Source organism: Macaca nemestrina, chromosome 7 (assembly GCF_043159975.1).
Source record: "Macaca nemestrina isolate mMacNem1 chromosome 7, mMacNem.hap1, whole genome shotgun sequence".
Lineage (NCBI taxonomy): Eukaryota > Metazoa > Chordata > Mammalia > Primates > Cercopithecidae > Macaca > Macaca nemestrina.
Genome location: NC_092131.1, coordinates 92,873,838 through 92,892,920, shown reverse-complemented (window position 1 = coordinate 92,892,920; position 19,083 = coordinate 92,873,838). Strand labels below are relative to the sequence as shown.

The 19,083-nt window shown below is 45.9% G+C and overlaps 1 protein-coding gene across 1 annotated transcript in view; it reads right to left on the bottom strand.

Annotated features, from left to right (window-relative positions):
• Window positions 1-1,362: 1,362 nt before the first annotated feature.
• FAM169B (Protein) overlaps window positions 1,363-19,083 on the bottom strand; it is a 41,408-nt gene continuing 23,687 nt past the window's right edge. The window contains exons 2-4 of the mRNA XM_071099435.1: window positions 15,063-15,245; window positions 4,065-4,159; window positions 1,363-2,739 (exon numbers count right to left, since the gene is read on the bottom strand). Of these exons, the coding sequence (XP_070955536.1) occupies window positions 2,653-2,739; window positions 4,065-4,159; window positions 15,063-15,245 (365 nt within the window). The 3' untranslated portion in view covers window positions 1,363-2,652. The remainder of the gene's footprint in view (window positions 2,740-4,064; window positions 4,160-15,062; window positions 15,246-19,083) is intronic.

The following is a 19,083-nucleotide window of genomic DNA, read 5'->3' as shown; positions in this document are numbered from 1 at the left end:
TCTCAAATAGCACAATGTTCACAGCACACACATCCCATGTGAAAGGTTACATCTGACACCACACACAGGGCACCCTCTAGGCTGAAGACTTAACTCTACTTTTATGGTCTGTGCCACCAGCACAAAGAGCCCATGTGTAAGGGGCAGGGGGGAGGCAGGCTTCATGATGTCTCCATATGAAGCTCTAAACTATATTTCTAGTCAATTGGACCCTTCCATCTTTGTAATGGGTGCAAGAGAGATGAAAACTCCAGTGGAATACTCCAGAAGATATTCCTTTAAAGAGAAGATAGTTTCCTGAGGCCAGTAACCACACTTCACTTATATCCCCTGTGCCCGGCACACAGCATGTCCCTGAGAAAGCATGCTGAATATCTGTTGTACAACAGGATGGATGGATGGATGAATGGATGGATGGATGGATGGATGATGGATGGATGGATAGATGGATGGATGATGAATGGATGGAGGATGGATGGATGGATGGATGGATGGATGGATGGATGGATGGAAGATGGATGGATGGATGGATGGATGATGGAAGGGTGGATGGATGGATGGATGGATGGATGGATGGAAGATGGATGGATGGATGGATGGATGATGGATGGGTGGATGGATGGATGATGGATGGGATGATGGATGGATGGAGGATGGATGGATGATGGATGGGTGGATGGATGGATGATGGATGGGATGATGGATGGATGGAGGATGGATGGATGGATGGATGGATGGATGGAGGATGGATGTATGGATAGATGGAAGGAAGGATGGATGGGTGGAGGATGGATGGATGGAGGATGGATGGATGATGGATGGATGGACGGATGGATGGATGAATGGATAGATAGATGGACGGTCGGACAGATGGACAGCTGGATGCATGGATGAATAAATAACAGCTCCCACTGTGTGTGTCCTTTGACTGCTCAAAGAACAGATGATGTATTCCCAGAGCTTGGGACTGTTGGTGGTCTCCTTACCAGGCCACAGGAGGGGCTTTATTACATCCTAAAAAGGTAAAACCCAGCAGGGCGCGGTGGCTCACGCCTGTAATCCCAGGACTTTGGGAGGCCGAGGCGGGCGGATCACAAGGTCAGGAGATCGAGATCATCCTGGCTAACACGGTGAAACCCCGTCTCTACTAAAAATACAAAAAAGTAGCCGGGCGTGGTGGCGGGTGCCTGTAGTCCCAGCTACTCGGGAGGCTGAGGCAGGAGAATGGCGTGAACCCGGGAGGCGGAGCTTGCAGTGAGCCAAGATCGCGCCACTGCACTCCAGCCTGGGTGACAGAGCAAGACTCCGTCTCAAAAAAAAAAAAAAAAAAAAAAAAAAAGGTAAAACCCTATTTCTCTGTCAACAAGGTAACCAGGCAGCCCAGGGCTAACCCTGCAGCTGAACTCCAACGGCAAAGAGCAGAGGCGGCAAGGCCCACCACGGTAGCAGGCCCCTGGCTTCTCCAAAGTCAGTGATGAGCACAGAGGGGTTTGGGGTGTCCTCGGCAATGGGATCGGATTTGCATTTCCCCAAAAGCAGGGTCAAGAACTTGGGTTATCTGCCTCAAGAGGGCCTGACCAGCTTTCTCTGGGAAAAATCCTACTGAAATCAGCAAGGCTGGGCCCAGTTGTAGAGAAAGCACCGCCCCAGCTCTCAGGGAGCAGGCTTTGGGCTCCCTAAAGCAGCCTGGATTTGCGCTCCACCCTTGAGGAGGGCAGACGGCTCTGGGACAGCTCTGCCTAGCCCATCGGACCTGAGGCCTGAGAGCAGGTCCCTGTCTCTGCATCCCAAGTGCGGCCATACACAAGCCACCAAACAGGGCTCCATCAGTATTTGAGAATGGGGAGGTCAACGTCACATTCAAGCCAGGTTGTCATTTTTAGTTACTTTTACTACCACAAGCTTTTCCACTCAAGGCCACCATGTGCTAGAAGCACCATCTGCCCAATTCCTACCTGGTGCTTCCCATCTAAGCTGATGGCTGAAGCCTGTGCAGAGCCCTCTCTGAGCACCTCCTGTATACCAGGCCAGAAAAGAGCTCCAGATCTGCAGTAGGCACCATCCAGCCCCTGCCCCGGCCCTCAAGGCACTTCTGATGTGGCTGAAGCCTCCCCGGAAAGGACATGTGTCCCCCTGGAAACCTCTTTGGTGTCCGTGGTCTCACAGCAATAGCAAGGCTGGCATGTGCAAACCTGCAATGGGTTTCTACAGCCCAGATGGAATGGGTGTGGCCCCTTCCTGAGCATCTTTAAACTTCTATAAGGAAAGAGGTACATTCAGTAAAACATCCCTGTGGTTCCGGTGAAGTCCCACCAAGTTATCCTGAGAAGCAGAAGCCACATAAGTTTTAACAAGTAAGCTTCTGAAATGTTTAGGAACTATCAACAATTAACTTAGGGAAATATTTCCTCACTGTTGCATGGTGTCGCATGCTAAGCGCAGCATGTTCTTAGGCATTCTAGAGCCTGAGCCCACCTCAGAGGTATGTGGGGCCTGCGGGGTCACTGGCCCCTCAAAGATCCCTGGGGAAGGTGCACTCCCGGCCACACAAGTCTCAGACCCGAAACCTGGGAGCCCAGGCAGGCCTCCGGACCCAGCCCAGATGGGCGTCTGGAGACGTCAGGGACTGGACCTTGTAAGCTTGCCCGGTGTCTACCCCGCCAGCCCGGCATCCTCCTCTTCCACTCCACACTCTGGATCATTCTTTGTGTCTTCCAATTCTTCTCCACGCATCCTCTCCTGAAGTCAGAAAAGAATCCACAGGCATGCCAATTAAACATGGCAAAGGGGTTGTCCCACACAGTCTGGGGCTGGACGTTCAGGACATGCAGGTGTCCTGGTCTGGCTTGTGCCTTCACTTCCTGCTGAGATTCAGAATAGGCCAGGTTCAGACGCCCCAGCCAGCCACGGGGAAATCAGGTTTTGTGCATAAGAGCACATATTTACTGAAAGGAACTGAAGGACAGCCCAGCCTGGGGAGACCAGAGAAAGGGCAGGGAAGGAAGCATTGCTTTCAAAGCTGGCACTCCGTGCTCAAATGTGCAGAATTCCCCCAGGTCCACACCCATGGGCGTTACAGTACCCTGGACACTTCTGCTTCTTCTAACAGAGGTTTAAAAGAAAAGTCAAGGATCAACAGAAATGGCCAAGTACTACGCTCTCTGTTCAGTGCCTGTTGGGTCTTAGGTTAGCCCATCTTTCTATGGTGAACCAAAGAAAATGAAAGCCCTCATCTGCCAGATGGCTAGAGCTAATGTCAGACAGGAAGCAGCTTTCTAAAACAATCCAGCACTTACTGGGATATTTTATGCTTTCATTGTTGAATCTTCTATTTCAGAGCAATATAGTTTCCAAAATAAGCAGTATTTGTCCATGATGTACAAGTGTGAGTTTAAAGTAATTTTGGACTCTTTAGGGATTTGAGAGCAAAGACCCTTTGGCACCAGAGAATGGACATTTTCACAATACCCTGTGTGGGCAAGAGTCTGGTTTAGCCACAGGAAAACCAGGAAAACCTATAATCTTATGAAATACTGAATGACAACAAGCCTCTAAGAAATATTCTTAATATTCCCTCAAGATTCTGTTCTACAGTCACTCTGGATTATACAAAAACCTAATACCTAATTCCACTCCATCCCAGCAATCTGAGCTTTCGCAGTGGAGGAGGAAAGAAAGACAAATTTGTCTTGTTTTTTGTTCTGCTTGACAGACACTGGTCCATGGCAAAATTTGAAATTCAGATTTTTCAATATTTCCTTAACGATGCAAGGTTACGGCCAATTCCCATGTGTTCTGTTCCATTTTGGTTTCGTTAGAGCTTGTCTAGTTTAGAGAAGAGAACCATAAAAAATCTAATTACAAAGGCCTCTCCTTGAAACACCCCCCTCCCATGATAGCCCGGAGATTCTGAGCCTAGACCAAGGCCCCGCTGCCACAAGAAGCCCACAGCCGAGTCATCTAGGAAGCTGCCTGGCAGGTTCAGACCACGGCTTCACTGAGCAAGGACAATCTGATTACTAAGAAAGTGAGAGGTTCATGGGGGTGATATAGTATCACCATACCTTGCTGCTGTCTCCAGGGGCAGACTGTCTGGGTCTGTCATTCTGAGAAGTCCTCGCATGACGGCTCACGTTTTCCTCAGAATTTCCTGGGTGTGCTGCCCTCCCCAAGCAAGAGAAAGAGGATAAGCAAATGAGGGTGGCTCCCAAGGGGCTGGACAATCAAAAGAGGAAATGGTACACTGGGGACCTTGTAAACGTGTTGATAGCCATGACCCAATTCTATATCCTTTTTTTGTTTGTTTGTTTGTTTTTTGAGATGGAGTCTCCCTCTGTGGCCCAGGTTGGAGAGCAGTGGCGCCATCTGGTCTCACTGCAACCTCCACCTCCCAGGTTCAAGCGATTCTCCTGCCTCAGCCTCCCAAGCAACTGGGATTACAGATGCCTGTCACCATGCCTGGCTAATTTTTGTACTTTTAGTAGAGATAGGGTTTCACTATGTTGGTCAGGCTGGTTTTGAACTCCTGACCTCAAGTGATCCTCCTGCCTCAGCCTCCCAAAGTGTTAGGTCAATTCTATCTTCTTGACCTTCACTTTGCCATTTGCTGCAATGCTTTCCAGAAGACAGGTGTCAGGAGATGCAAAGTAATGGTTCCACTCAAGCATTTCTGAGCTGGAATTGTGATCTGTTCTTCCATCGATTCTGGAATTCAAGGGACTCACATTTTCCCAGTTCTAGTCCTGGATCCTTTTTTTTTTTCTTTTTTTTTTTTTTTTTTTTGCTCACTGGTGATTTTGCTCACAAGAGAGGTCATAATCACCCACGTTCAGTGAGTCTCCCTCCTCTCCTACCAAATCAGTACCGACTTGGAAAGGGATGACTTTCTTGTCCTCCTTTGCACCTCTCCACCCCACGCCCCCAAATCCATATGTGTGTGTGGTGTTCAGATCCCTAAAAAAATACGCAGTTTTACATTTCAGCTGAAAATACCTATGTAACACATTTTGTTTACTAAAGAACAAATGAATTATTTAGTTGTTATCTATATAAGTAAATTTTTAAATGTATTTACAGAACTGCATAAATTAGCAAAATTTGGTTTGGCAAAATTTAATTGTGGGCACTTAAAAATATCAGCACACTTTAGCTCTCTTGGCCATACAGAGTTTTTATATCACACAGTAGTAGGTGCCCATGTAGTTAGCTGGTAAACGAGTTCAGAAGCCAGGTCAGCCCTATTCACTACTGCATCCCTAACGTCTAGGAAGTGCCTGGCGCACCCGTAGATGCCCCATTAATGGTTATCGAATGAACAAATAAAGCAATACACGAATGAATGAATGAGAAAATGAAGTAGAAAACCTATTATCAATTTGCCACCTTTCCTAATGTTTTTATGTGTTGTGAGCTATCAAATGTTTACTTGTATTTCATTCCTAATTGAGGTTCATTAAATCTTTAAAAATGAGCGCACTAATTTGGAAGCACACCTGGAGGTATCAGAGCCCTAATCACAGAGGTAAGTTATCATCCAAGGCTGCAGTAGATTACAATGGCCACTAAGGGGAGCCACACAACCTGTCAAAAAGCAGCATTTGCCAGAAAAAAACACACCCAATATGGTGGTTTTGCCCCCAGCACTCCCCAGCACACAGCACCACCACAAAATTGCTGTTGCTATTGTACTCTATAATGTATGAGTCACCAGAACAAACTAAAAAAAAAGGTCAGAACTGCAGTTTGCTGGGCATTAAACTTTCAGAAAAGTAGCCCCTGCTTCCCATCTCATATTTTTCACAACTCTTGATGCAAAAATCCTTCTGGTTTAAAAATTAAATGCAAATAAAAGTATTTGTGGATGACAACTGAATCGATTAAAAATTCAGCTGGAGAAAGAAAGCAAAACTATGACTTATAGATTGAAAAAAAATTAATTTTTAAAGCAGTGGTCAATTATTTCCTGCCCCCAGTAACAATTTTGTAAAAGAACATTTCACTGTTGACATATTCAATTTCATTCTCTCTGGTAAAGAAACTTAAGGCATGTTTAGGCTGACCGGGAAATCACATCAGAAGCAATTATGATCCTATTGGTCAAGTTTCAAAGGCTTTGTCTGTAACTGAATGTAGGAAGAAAGAAATTTCCCACAAACTCCTTCCCTCAAAAGGTCTGCATAACCTGTAAATATTTTCAGGGCCATTATAAGCTGCAGATGTTATCAACAGCCAAGATCGCACAAACTTTTAAAGACCTGGCCCACCAATCAGGCTGCTTCAAAAATAGTCTTTAAAAAAACATTTGCAATGAGCACAAGTTAATTTCCCTTTGAAATGTTGTGAAATGTTCATGCCTTATTTAGAGCAAGAAGCAATTGATTCCACTGGGCTTCTTGCTTACAGTTCTATTTCTATGGCACATAAAATTATAGGATACCTCCAAAATAACTGTCAGGAAAAAGAAAGGAGAACAGATAAAACTTGAAAAAACAGAACAAGTCAAGAAAGTAACTCTAAGAATCACTGACTAATTTAAGACTAACATCCAATTAATGGCCTGAGTTTCCCAGGGAAGAGAAGGTTCCGGAATCTGCATTGTTAGGTGACCCGTAAGAAGTTCTAATCCACTAACACTTGCTGATTTCCATGAAGAGAGAAACAGATGAGAAACTGCAGAGCACTGAGCTAATCTGTGATCACATTTGCAGCCCCAACTCACCAACTTGAAAAAAACCTGAGATGTCAGCACTAACTGTCATAATGGTTGCAAGTTGAAGCCGGTTGGCTGAAAACCTTCCTGAGTGAATTAAAATCCTGACTGCGGGCCCTCGAGGGGAAAGAAGACGTGGGTGAAACTGGGAACTAGCCATGATTTATACAGGCAGTGAAAAGACCATAACTTAGAATTTTTTTTTTAATTAAAGAGGTTTAGTAATCTAATTATATCCTAATTATAATGATAACCCTTATTCCTTCAAGGGACTCAGGCATGCTTCTGGAACATTCTCTGTGCAAGTCCCCTCATTTGCTGTTTTAAAACGAGAGTTGGTGAATCTCAGAGTGAATTAAAGTGACAGGTTTGGCATCTGACTTCCAGCTCAGTTTCCTCTGCCCAGACCACACTGACTCCTAGCTCTTGAAACAGCCCCAGTGGAATTCTCCAGGAGGAGCCATCTCCCCAATTAGGAGAAAACATCCTCGTCCCTGCTCACCCCTCTGGCCTGTGCGATTTCCACATTTCAATATGCAACACATTTTCTTTTTCCATTCCCAGCCAAGGAACTGAAACATCCAAGCACAGAGGCTGTGCGAGGCCCCACAGCCTCATTTGTGAAGCGTGTCCATAAACCCGCACAGCTGGACAGCTCAGTGCCCAGGGACCTGACCGGCTTCCCTTCATTCCTAACTCAGTGCCACAGGGCAAGTCACTTAACCGCCTCATTAGGATCACAGCACAGCCCCGCCCTGCCATGCCTCCTTCCCGGGTGCCTGGTCACCCCATTAATATCTGTAAAGATCCATTAAGCCTTCCAGCATAAAAGCAAAACTGATCACTATTATCATCAATAAACTCCAAGGCACGCTCACCTGTCAACACCTAAGGTGGATCAGTCACCACGTGGAGAGAAAGCCTGGCACCTCGGCTGCCTGTCAACCCCTTAATGAGCCACCTGCAGCCGCAGAAATGGCATTCGACGCTGATGGGAGCACCCACTCCAGGAGTGAAGGAGAGCCAGGGCTTTCATTTTGGACAGTTAATTTAAATTAACTGTCCCCCCTCACCTCCCACCCATGGCAGCACCTGCAGTCTGGAGGTGTCTGCTGCCCCACCCCTGGCCTGGCCTCACCTCTCAGTGCTGAGCTGAGAAGCACTGAACTGAGAAGCACCTGTCATGGGAAGCCGTTACCCACTTGCAAGAAGTGGAAAGTTCACTGTCAAAAAAGCAACTTGAGGTCGGGCGCAGTGGCTCACACCTGTAATCCCAGCACTTTGGGAGGCCAAGGAGTGCAAATCACCTGAGGTCGGGAGTTCAAGCCTGGCCAACATGGTGAAACCCCGTCTCTACTAAAAATACAAAAATTAGCCTAGCATGGTGTCACATGCCTGTAGTTCCAGCTACTCAAGTGGCTAAGGCAGGAGAATCCCTTGAATCCAGGAGTCGGAGGTTGCAGTGAGCCAAGATTGTGCCACTCCACTCCAACCTGGGTGACAGAGCCAGACTCTGTCTCAAAAAAAAAAAAAGCAACTTGGAAATCCTGACACTGCAAGCCTGCTTTCCCATCTGACTGTTTAAAGGATTTCCCACCCCCTGCCTCCTCCGGAAACCCACCACCAAAGGCTCTGTTTTCGTGCTTCCTCCACTAAACCCCACTGGCAAACTGCCACTGGGGCACTGTCTCAAGCAACCAGAAATTGAAGACGGAGTGCACATCTGTCAACAGGGAAACAAATGACATCATGTCCACGCGACATCATACTATGCTGCTGTGAAAAACATCAGGCAGCAGTTTTGCAGCACGTTGTCTCTGCGGCGCTGCCATTATGTGTGCAGTCGCCTCAGAGGTGAGGAGGATAGGAGACTCGCGTTTCATAGTAAACCCTTTGGAGTTTTCAACCAAGTGCACACAGTACCTTTTTTTTTTTTTTTTTTTTGAGACGGAGTCTCCCTCTGTCGCCCAGGCTGGAGTGCAGTCGCGATCTCGGCTCACTGCAAGCTCCGCCTCCCGGGTTCACACCATTCTCCTGCCTCAGCCTCCCAAGTAGCTGGGACTACAGGCACCCGCCACCACACCTGGCTCATTTTTTTGTATTTTTAGTAGAGATGGGGTTTCACCGTGTTAGCCAGGATGGTCTCGATCTCCTGACCTTGTGATCCACCCGCCTCTGCCTCCCAAAGTGCTGGGATTACAGGCATGAGCCACCACGCCCAGCCACACATTACCTTTCATTACCTGTTCAGAATAGTGTTTTCAACTCATCTTCAGCTAGGCAGAGGAAACTGATCTTCTTATATGTTTCAATAATCTATCTAATTTTAAAAGGGGAGTCCCTTAGTCCCAGGGAGCTCCTAACTGCTAAATTGGGGGTGATCTTTTTGAGCAAGAAGGACGGGAAGGTGTGCTTCACTCAGGAGGGGAACGTTGGAGGATAAGATGTCCCCACCCAGGTCCTGCCCCTCCTTTGTTCTTGCCACAACAGAAATAACATCCACATGGGTCTCATTAGATCATGTAAATCCATACTAGTATTGAGACCAGAAATAACTAGACATGGTGCAGTGTTTCAGTCCTACTCACAGTCTGGAAGCTTTGCCTGGTAAAGTTGAGCCTTGAGCCAGACGTTGGTGTGCTGGCCCCAGGCCCCCAGGGGCTCCACCTCCCACAGGCGCCCTCGGTCCTTCGGACAGACCAGCAGGAACTGCCTACAGACTGGGAGAAGGGAACGCAGTGTGAGTCAGGAAGTCCCCCACCTCACCCTGGTTCACTCTGCGCCAGCTCTCTGGGTCTCAGATACGGGCAACTCCAGTCCTCTAGCAGCCCTCTATCCCCTGATCTCTGCTGGAATCCCTGCGGCACTCAAACCACTTTTTCACCTGCCTACCATGGACACGCCCACCTCCCCGGCTCCTCCCAGTGAGGAGCTCTCATCTCCATGCTTCCCATCTGCATTCATTTACCAGGGCTCCTCTAACAAAACACTGCAGACCGGTTGGCTTAAACCAGGAGTCCCCAACCCCTGGGCCACCGACCAGTGCTGGGATGCACAGCAGGAGATGAGTGGTGGAGGAGTACACAAAGCTTCATCTGTATTTACAGTTGTTCCCATTGCTCATGTTACCGCCTGAGCTCTGCCTCCTGTCAGATCAGTGGCAGCATTAGATTCTCATAAGAGCATGGACCCTATCGTGAATTTCGCATGCGAGGTTGCGCACTCCGTATGAGAATCTAATGCCTGATGATCTGTCACTGTCTCCCATCTAGTGCAAGACGGGACCATCTAGTTGCAAGAAAATAAGCTCAGGGCTCCCACTGATTCTACATTATGGTAAGCTGTATAATTATTTCATTATATATTAAAATGTAATAACAATAGAAATAAAGTGCACAATAAATAAATGTAATGTGCTTGAATCATTCTGAAACCAATCCCTTGTCTCTGCCCCATCCATGGAAAAACTGTCTTCCACGAAACCAGTCCCTGGTGCCAAAAGGGTTGGGGACCACTGGTTTAGACAACAGAAATTTATTTCTCATAGTTATGGAGGCTGGACGTCCAAAATCAAGGTGGCCCAGGGTTGTTTTCTCCTGAGGCTTCTCTCCTTGGCTTACAAATGGTCATTTTCTCCCTGCATCCTCATACGGCTGTTTCTGTTTGGGTCCATCCTGGTGCCTCTCTTCTTACAAGGACACCAATCATACAGGACTAGGGGTCCACCCTCAGGACTTCATTCAACCTTAATTAACTTTTTAAAGGCCCTATCTCCAAATGTGGTCACACCAAGGGCTTCAACATATGAATTTGAGTGGGGGGCACAATTCAGTCCTCAGCACCATCCACCCTGGCCACTCTTCATGCACCGTCCTTCCTCCCTCCCAAAGAACCTTCAAGCTTATCCTCTGCTCCCTCCTGGATTCCAGGGTCCACTCAAGTTTCCCACACTTTTATGCTCACATTCATGGGTGAACATTTTCACATGGCAATGTCCTGAATCCAGGTGAATGGGAAACTGCTCCTGGTTCTGCAGGTGCCCATGAGGACTCCATTAGGCCCTCTTCTTAACATTTGGGGGGCCCTGGGAAAGAACACAGATGGAAACCTACACAGTGCAATGCTAAGTGCAGGCAGACCTCGGAGATACTGTGTGTTTGGTTCCAGACCACCACAATAAAGCAAATATCACAGAAAAGCAAGTCACACAAATTTTTTGATTTCCTAGCGCATTCATGTAAAAGTTATGTTTATAGTATACTGTAGTCTAGTAAGCGTGCAATAGCATTTTTGTCTAAAAAATATAATGTACATACCTTAATTAAAATATATTTTAATGCTAAACAATACTAGTGATCATCTGAGCCTTCAGGGAGTCATAATCTTTGTGCTGGTGGAGGGTCTTGCCTCAAGGTTGATGGCTTCTCAGAGTGGGGTTGCTGTGGCAATTTCTTAAAATAACACAGCAATGAAGTTTCTTCCACTAATTGATTCTTCCTTTCACAACAGATTTCTATGCAGCATGTGATGCTGTTTGACAGCATTTTACCCACAGTAGAACTTCTTTCAAAATTGGAGTTCATCCTCTCAAACCCTGCTGCTGCTGCTTTCTCAACTAATTTATGGAATATTCTAAACCCTTTGTTGTCATTTCAGCAATGTCCACTGCATCTTCAACAGGAGGAGATTCCAACTTGAGAACCCACTTTCTTTGCTCATGCATAAGAAGCAACTCCTCAACCGTTCAAGTTTAATCATGAGATTGCAGCAATTCAGTCCCATCTTCAGGCTCCACTTCTAATTCTAGCTCTCTCTTTATTTCCACCACATCTGTAGCGACTTCCTTTGCCGAAGTCTTGGACTCCTCCCTCAAAGTTATCCATGAGAGTTGGAATCAACTTCTTCCAAACTCCTATGAATGTGGATATTTTGACCTTCCATGAATCATGAGTGTTCTTGAGTGTTCTTAATGGCGTCTAGAGTGGTGAATCCTTTCCAGAAGGTTTTCAGTGTACTTTGCCCAGAACCATCAGAGAAATCACTATTTATGGAAGTCTTAGGAAGTGTATTTCTTAAATAAGACTCGAAAGCTGAAATTATTCCTTGATCCACAGAATGGATATTATGTTAGCAGGCGTGGAAACAACATTAATCTCTTTGTACATCTTCATCAGAGCTCTTGGATAACCAGGTGCATTGTCAATGAGCAATAATATTTTGAGAGGAATCTTTTGTTCTGAGCAGTAGGTCTCAACTGTGGGCATAAATTATTCAATAAACTGTGCTGTAAACAGACGTGCTGTCATCCAGACACTGTTGTTCCATTTCTAGAGCACAGACAGAAAATATTTGGCATAATTCTTAAGGGCCTTAGGATTTTCAGACCAGTAAATGAGGATTGACTTCAGCTGAAGGCTACCAGCTACATCAACCCCTAACAAGAGACTCAACCTGTCTTTTGAAGCTTTGAGGCCAGGCACCAACTTCTCTTCTCTAGCTATGAAAGTCCTAGATGGCATGTTCTTCCAGTAAAAGGCGGTTGCACCTACATTGAAAATCTGTTGTGTAGTGTAGCCACCTTTATCAATGATCTGAGCTAGATCTTGCAGATAACTTGCTTTGCTTCTGTATCAGCACTTGCTGCTTCACCTTGCACTTTTATGTTATGGAGACGGCTTCTTTCCTCAAACTTCACAAGCCAACCTCTGCTAGCTTCAAACATTTCTTCTGCAGCTTGCTCAAATCTCTCAGCCTTCACAGAATTGAAGAGAGTTAGGGCCTTGCTCTGGGTTAGGCTTTGACTTAAGGCAGTGTTGTGGCTGGTTTGATCTTCTATCTAGACCACTAAAACTTTCTCCCTATCGGCAATAAGGCTGCTTTACTTTCTTATCATTTGTGTGTTCACCAGAGTAGAACTTTTCATTCCCTTTAAGAATTCTTCCTTTGCATTCACAGCTTGGCTACCTGGTGCAAGAGGCCTAGCGTTCAGCATACCTCAGCTTTTGACACGCCTTCCTTGCTAAGCTTAGTCATTTCTAGCTTTTGATTTAAAGTGAAAGCCACATGACTCTTCCATTCACTTGAACATTCAGAGGCCATTGTGGGGTTATTAATTGGCCTAATTTCAATATTGTTGTGTCTCATGGAATAGGAAGAAAAGGAGGGAACAGCTGATCGGAAGCGGAGTCAGAACAGGCTCGTGTATCGAAAAGTTCACTGACTTACGTGGGCATGGTTTGTGGTGCCTCCAATTGATGTTATAACAATTATAACATCAAATATCACTGATCACAGATCACCATGACAGATATAATAATAATGAAGAAGTTTGAAATATTGTGAAAATTACCAAAACATGACACAGAGACATGAAGCGATACCATACTGTTGGAAAAATATCCCTGATAGACTTGCTTGAAGCAGGGCTGCCACAGCCTTCAAAATGTAAAACATGCAGCATCTGCAAAGTGCAATCAAGGGAAGAGCAGTGAAATGAGGAATGCCTGTCTTCCAAAGGTACAAACCAAGTTAGCAAAGCGCTATATATGACACGTTCTGCCCTCCTATCTTGACAAATATAACTTCCTAACAACAGGAGAAGCTCGTTTCAAATTTAGAATTCTTGGACTCCTTGGAGTGTTGCACCAGAATGTGGCAATACCAAGCGAGCTGGCCCCCAGCCGGCAGTCCACCCCCTTCTCCTCCCACCCCAGCCCCCAATACCTCACGGGGCCTGTGAGTACAAATGTGGCCGTTCTCCCCACATGCCATCCACAGTCCCCCAGGAGCCGCCCCTGGGCTCTGAGGATGTGCAAACTGGCAGCATGGTCCACCCTCATGAGCACAGACCCAGGGATGAGGTCCACTCAGGCCCACAGTGGCCACTGGCAGGAATCCTGGGGTACTGGCACCCTGAGCCAGTTTAGAAGGAGCAGCATGAGCCAGGTGGGCACCTCCTCTTGTGCCCATGAAGTCCTCGCCCCTTGGAGGAAGATGCAGTTGAAAGAAGGCTCAAAGCATGGGGCCCAGGACTTCTGCCAGAGTCCCTCCTGTCCAGTTGGAAGGCATCACTGAACTCAGTAAAAACCTGACAGGCACACCTGGGTGGCTGAAGCCCAGAGAGAAGTAGCATGAGTCAGAATCAGCACATTCAGATCTTTCTCTGCAGGCAAAGACAGTGGAAGGATGGGAGGGATCACAGGGCCCTACAGGGTCTCAGCAAGGCTGGCCCAGGATCAGCAGCCAGCCCTTAGCCTTGGAGCCCACTGTTCCTTTGAGTAAAAGGCTCTCTTCCACTCCCTTGCTAAAGCTTCCTGAAACCCTGAGGTGGCCTGCACCTGAAGCAAGAAGGAGGAGGGGGCCTGGAAGGACATGGGTATGGACAGAGGACCAGCTGCCTGGGCCCCCGAATGCTCCTGCACCTGAAAGTGAGCTACATGATGCAGGAAGCCTTGAGCACTCATGCAGAAATTCAAGGCTCTTCAGAGTTTTAACAACAGGCTAAGAGTTTGAAAATACAAAGAAACAGCCAGACCCACTTGGGGAAAAGTATGTTTTTACCTGCTTTTCTTTATGACTTCACAGCAACGGAAGCTTCCTTGCCTTTCCTAACTGTTCTTTCCTATCCCTTGAGCCAGAAAGACGCCAGAAACTGCATACTAAGCGTTCAAAAACCGCCGCACACCAAGAACAGAGGCAGGGCACAAAGTAGGGTGTGTGTGCTTCATGGGGGAGAAGGGGACTCAGAGACATGCTCTCCAGAGCCTCCCACCCTTGTCACCTTAGAGTGTGATGTTTCACATCAGAGTTGTTTCATCCTCCTCTGGCAAACGTGGATAAAGAATATGGGAGGGAGGCGTCTTGTGCGTAGAGAGCTACAGAGGTGCTGGAAAGCTGAGTCCATTCAGAGCTTGCCTTTCTACCCAGTCCCTGCCTTCCCTTCAGCTTCTGGGCTCTCCCGTGGCTTCTAGTTCAAAGGACAAAGTGAGGAACTACAGGTATCAAGTGAAATAGCAAAGGCACTCCAAAGCCCCGCAGCCCGCAGCATGGCGGTAGCTCTCCGGATTCCCTTCTCTCTGAACTCGTTGATTTGTTTGTGATTGTTTCTGAATCCAATTATTTTCCAGCTTGGGAGAAGTTCACTTCTTGTGATCAAACATGAAGTCTCAGTTTGTGCTGCAGCAACCACAGATTTCTCAGAAAGAAGGAAAACCCCACGAGCGTGCTGCCAAGCGGAGGCCTGCATCTGCCCACGAGGGCTCCCCAGGGCCTCCCCCTGCAGAATCCTCCAGAATGCACATGTGTTATCCATCACCGTTACCCAAATGCTTCTGCAAGACACAAGGGGTTTTACCTTGGTACATGGCAGGAGACATCAGGCAGCTGACCCCCAGGGCCTCGTCCTCTGGGAATGTCTCACAGAAGTCCCACAGCATGGCTGTTCCCAAGCCTTGGCGCCAGTGTTTCCTCCTGATGAACACAGTGTCAAAGACGGGCAGCAGGTAGCATGCACCAGTGCCATCACCACACAGGCTGCCTGTAGAGAAAGAAACAGATAGATATTGTCCCCTGGGCTCACAGCTCACCCACTAGGACCCTGTAGGGCCCCTGCACAGCCAGAGTCATGGGTACCTCCTGGAAGCATGGTCAGTTTCACAAGCTAAACAAGTGATGCTAAAATAGCAGATCATTCTCCAGTTGACTGATTAGCTTTCTTTACAAACTCACATGATACAAGACCACTGGACTGAAATGAAAGGTGAACCTGGGAGACTAAGCAGAGTGAGGCCACTCAGGCAGCACCCTCCTCAGATTCCTCCCTTCACTGCACACAGTTCAATAAGACCCTTGGAGCCAACCAGGAGTATCTGGCAATGTCAACCATCTCCCTGCAGAAGTGAAACCTGAAGAGACCAATTCAGCTCATCTCTAGGGTATGCACTTGTTTCAGTAACTCTAGCAAGGGCTCACCATGTCCAATTATAGCAAAATGCACTTACCCCAAATAGACGCAGCACCAGGCCCTGCTTCTCATGAAATATTGATGGCCCTGCTGCAGCAGAGCAAGAGAGGTGACAATTGGCACCCTCCCCGCTTTTCACCCATAACTTAACTGTATTGCAACCAAGGTCAACACCAGCACAGTTGCCATTTCTGCAATGAGAACGTGGCCTTTCAGCCAGGCATCCCTGTCATCACCCTAACTAGAACACCAATTCTACATTGAGCCTACTAGCTCACCTTCCTCACCTCTAAACTGCACAGGTGCCCATGCCCTAGATGCAATGAAGAAGAAAACAAATAAGGAGCACTTTCAGCTCCTGTTGGAAGTGGTGGTATTTGTCCCTGCCAAGATTCAGAAGTGGATAATTTCCCAAACAAACAAACAAACAAAAATATGACTCAGATTCTAGTCAGCCAGACTGAACTGCAAAGATACACACTCCCATGGTGAACTGTTTGCAAAAATGGCCACGATTACTTCTCTCCTATGGCCATGCCCCTTTGCGTTTGATTTTGAAGCTCCTCCCATCAAGAGATGGGATCAATTTCCCCTCACCTTTAATTCCATCTGGCCTTGTGACTCGCTTTGGTCAACAGAATGAGGCAGAGTGACAGCACCACCACTCTAAGCCTAGGCCTCCTGAGGTCCAGTGGCCTGTGTTCTCTCTCGGATCCTTGCAACACACCACAAAAGCAAGCCCAGGGTAACCTGCTACCATGAAAGGCATATGGCCCAGGCACTGCTGTGGTCCCAGTCAATGTCTAGCCAGCTCCAAGCAGCAGAGCCACCTGACAGGCAGGTCACCACGGATACATAGCCAGCCCAGCTAGACTAGAAAACCACCCAGCTGAGCTCAGCCTAAAATGCCAACCAAAATAATTGTTAGCTAAATAAGCAGTTACTATTTCATACCAAAAATGAATTTAAAAATAAATAATCTCTGGGCAATAAGGAAGTTCATTTCTCTTGAGACAGTAACTATAAAATATTTGGGATTTCAACCTTGATGCGCTTGAGATGACAGTACCAACTTGCTTGCAATTATATTATTTCAGTATATAGAAGATGAGAGCAATGTTCTTGTAACTGTGAAGTCTTCCAAAACTAAAAAAGTTTAATATTAAATAATGATGCAATTTAATTTACAGTAGCATTAAGAAGAAGTAAATAATTAAGGGTATGTTTAAGAAAAGAATTGCATTGAACACTGAAAACTACAAGACATTGTTGAGAGAAATTAAAGAAGATCTAAATAAATGAAGAGAAATTCCATGTTCTTGGATTGGATGACTCAATTCTTAAGATAATTCTTCTCAAAATGATCTGTAAACTCAATGCTAGCTCTATCAAAATCCTCTTTGTAATTCTACAACTAAGCATATGAAAGAATGCTCCACATCTCATGTTATTAGGAAATCACAAATTTAAAAAATGAGATGCCACTACACACCTATTAGAATAGCCAAATTCTTTTTTTTCAAGATGGAGTTTCGCTCTTATTGCCCAGGCTGGAATGCAATGGTGTGATCTTAGCTCACTGCAACCTCTACCTCCTGGGTTCAAGCTATTCTCCTGCCTCAGTCTCCCAAGTAGCTGATATTACAGGCATGTGCCACCACGCCCAGCTAATTTTTGTATTTTTAGTAGAGACGGGGTTTTGCCATGTTGGCCAGGCTGGTCTCGAACTCCTGACCTCAGGTGATCTGCCTGCCTCGGCCTCCCAAAGTGCTGGGATTACAGGCATAAGCCACCATGCCCGGCCTAGAATAGCCAAATTCTTGAACACTGACAACAAGAAATGCTGGTGTGGATGTGGAACAACAGGAACTCTCATTCATTGCTTGTCAGAATACAAAAGGGTGCAGCCACTTTGGAAGGCATTTTGGCAGTTTCTTACAGAACTAAACATACTCTTACCTTATGATTCAGCAATCACACTCCTTGGTATTTACTCAACAGAATTGAAAACTGTGTTCACACAAAAACCTGCACACAAATATTTATTGCAGCTTTATTCATAATTACTAAAACTTAGAAGCAACCAGGATGTACTTCAGACGGTGAGTGGATAAACAAACTGTGGCTCATCCAGTCAATTTAACATTATTCCGCACTAAAAAGAAATGACTTATTACTACACAAAGATATAGAAAAACCATAAGGACATATTACTAAGTGAAAGAAGCTAACTGAACAATGACATTCCATTGGATTCCAACTACAGTATTGTGCTTCATAAAGTCATTTTGGTCAACAATGGACCACATATGTAGTGGAGGTCCCATAAGAATAAAATACAGCTGAAAAATTCCTGTTGCCTAGTGATAGTCATAGGCATCATAAAGTCGTAATGCAACACATTATTCATGTGTTTGCTGCGATGCTGGGGTAAAAAAACATACCACACTGCCAGTTGCATAAAAGTCTAGCACACACAGGCCAGGCACAGTGGCTCATGCCTGTAATCCCAGTAGTTTGGGAGGCCGGAGCAGGTGGGTCACTTGAGGTCAGGAGTTTGAGACCAACATGGCCAACATAGTGAAATACCGTCTCTACCAAAAATATAAAAAAGTAGCCAGGTGTGGTGGCGTGCACCTGTAATCTCATCTACTCAGGAGGCTGAGGCAGGAGAATTGCTTGAACCCAGGCGGCAGAGATTGCAGTGAGCCGAGATTGCACCACTGCACCCCAGCCTGGGCAAGAGAGCAAGCCTCTGTCTCAAAAAAAAAAAGTCTAGCACATACAATTATGCACAGTACATAATACCCAATAATGATAATAAATGACTGATACTGGTTTATGTATTTACTATACTATATTTTTATTGTCATTTTACAGTGTACACCTTCTACTCATTAAAGCAATAAAATTAACTGTAAAGCAGCCTCAGGCAGGTCCTATAGGAGGTATTCCAGAAGAAGGCACTGTTATCCTAGGAGATGATAGCTCCACGTGTGTTACTGCCCCTGAAGACCTTCCAGTGGGACAAGATGTGGAAGTGGAAGACAGTGATATTGACAATCCTTACCCTGAGTAGGCCTAGGCTAACGAGTGTGTTTGTCTCTGTGTTTTTAACAAAAAAAGTTTTTAAACTTTAAAAAAAATTTTTGTAATTAAAGCCCTTAAGAATAAGAAAATATTTATGTACAGCTGCATGATGTATTTATGTTTTAGCCAAGTGTTATTACAAGAGTCAAAAATTTTAAAAAATTAAAAAGTTTTTGTAAAGTAAAAAGGTTACAGTAAGCTACAGTTCATTTATTATTGAAGAAAACTGTACAGTAAGCTACAGTTCATTTATTATTGTAGACATTTAGTGTAACCTAAGTGTACAATGTTTCTAAAGTGTACAGTAGTACACAGTACTGTC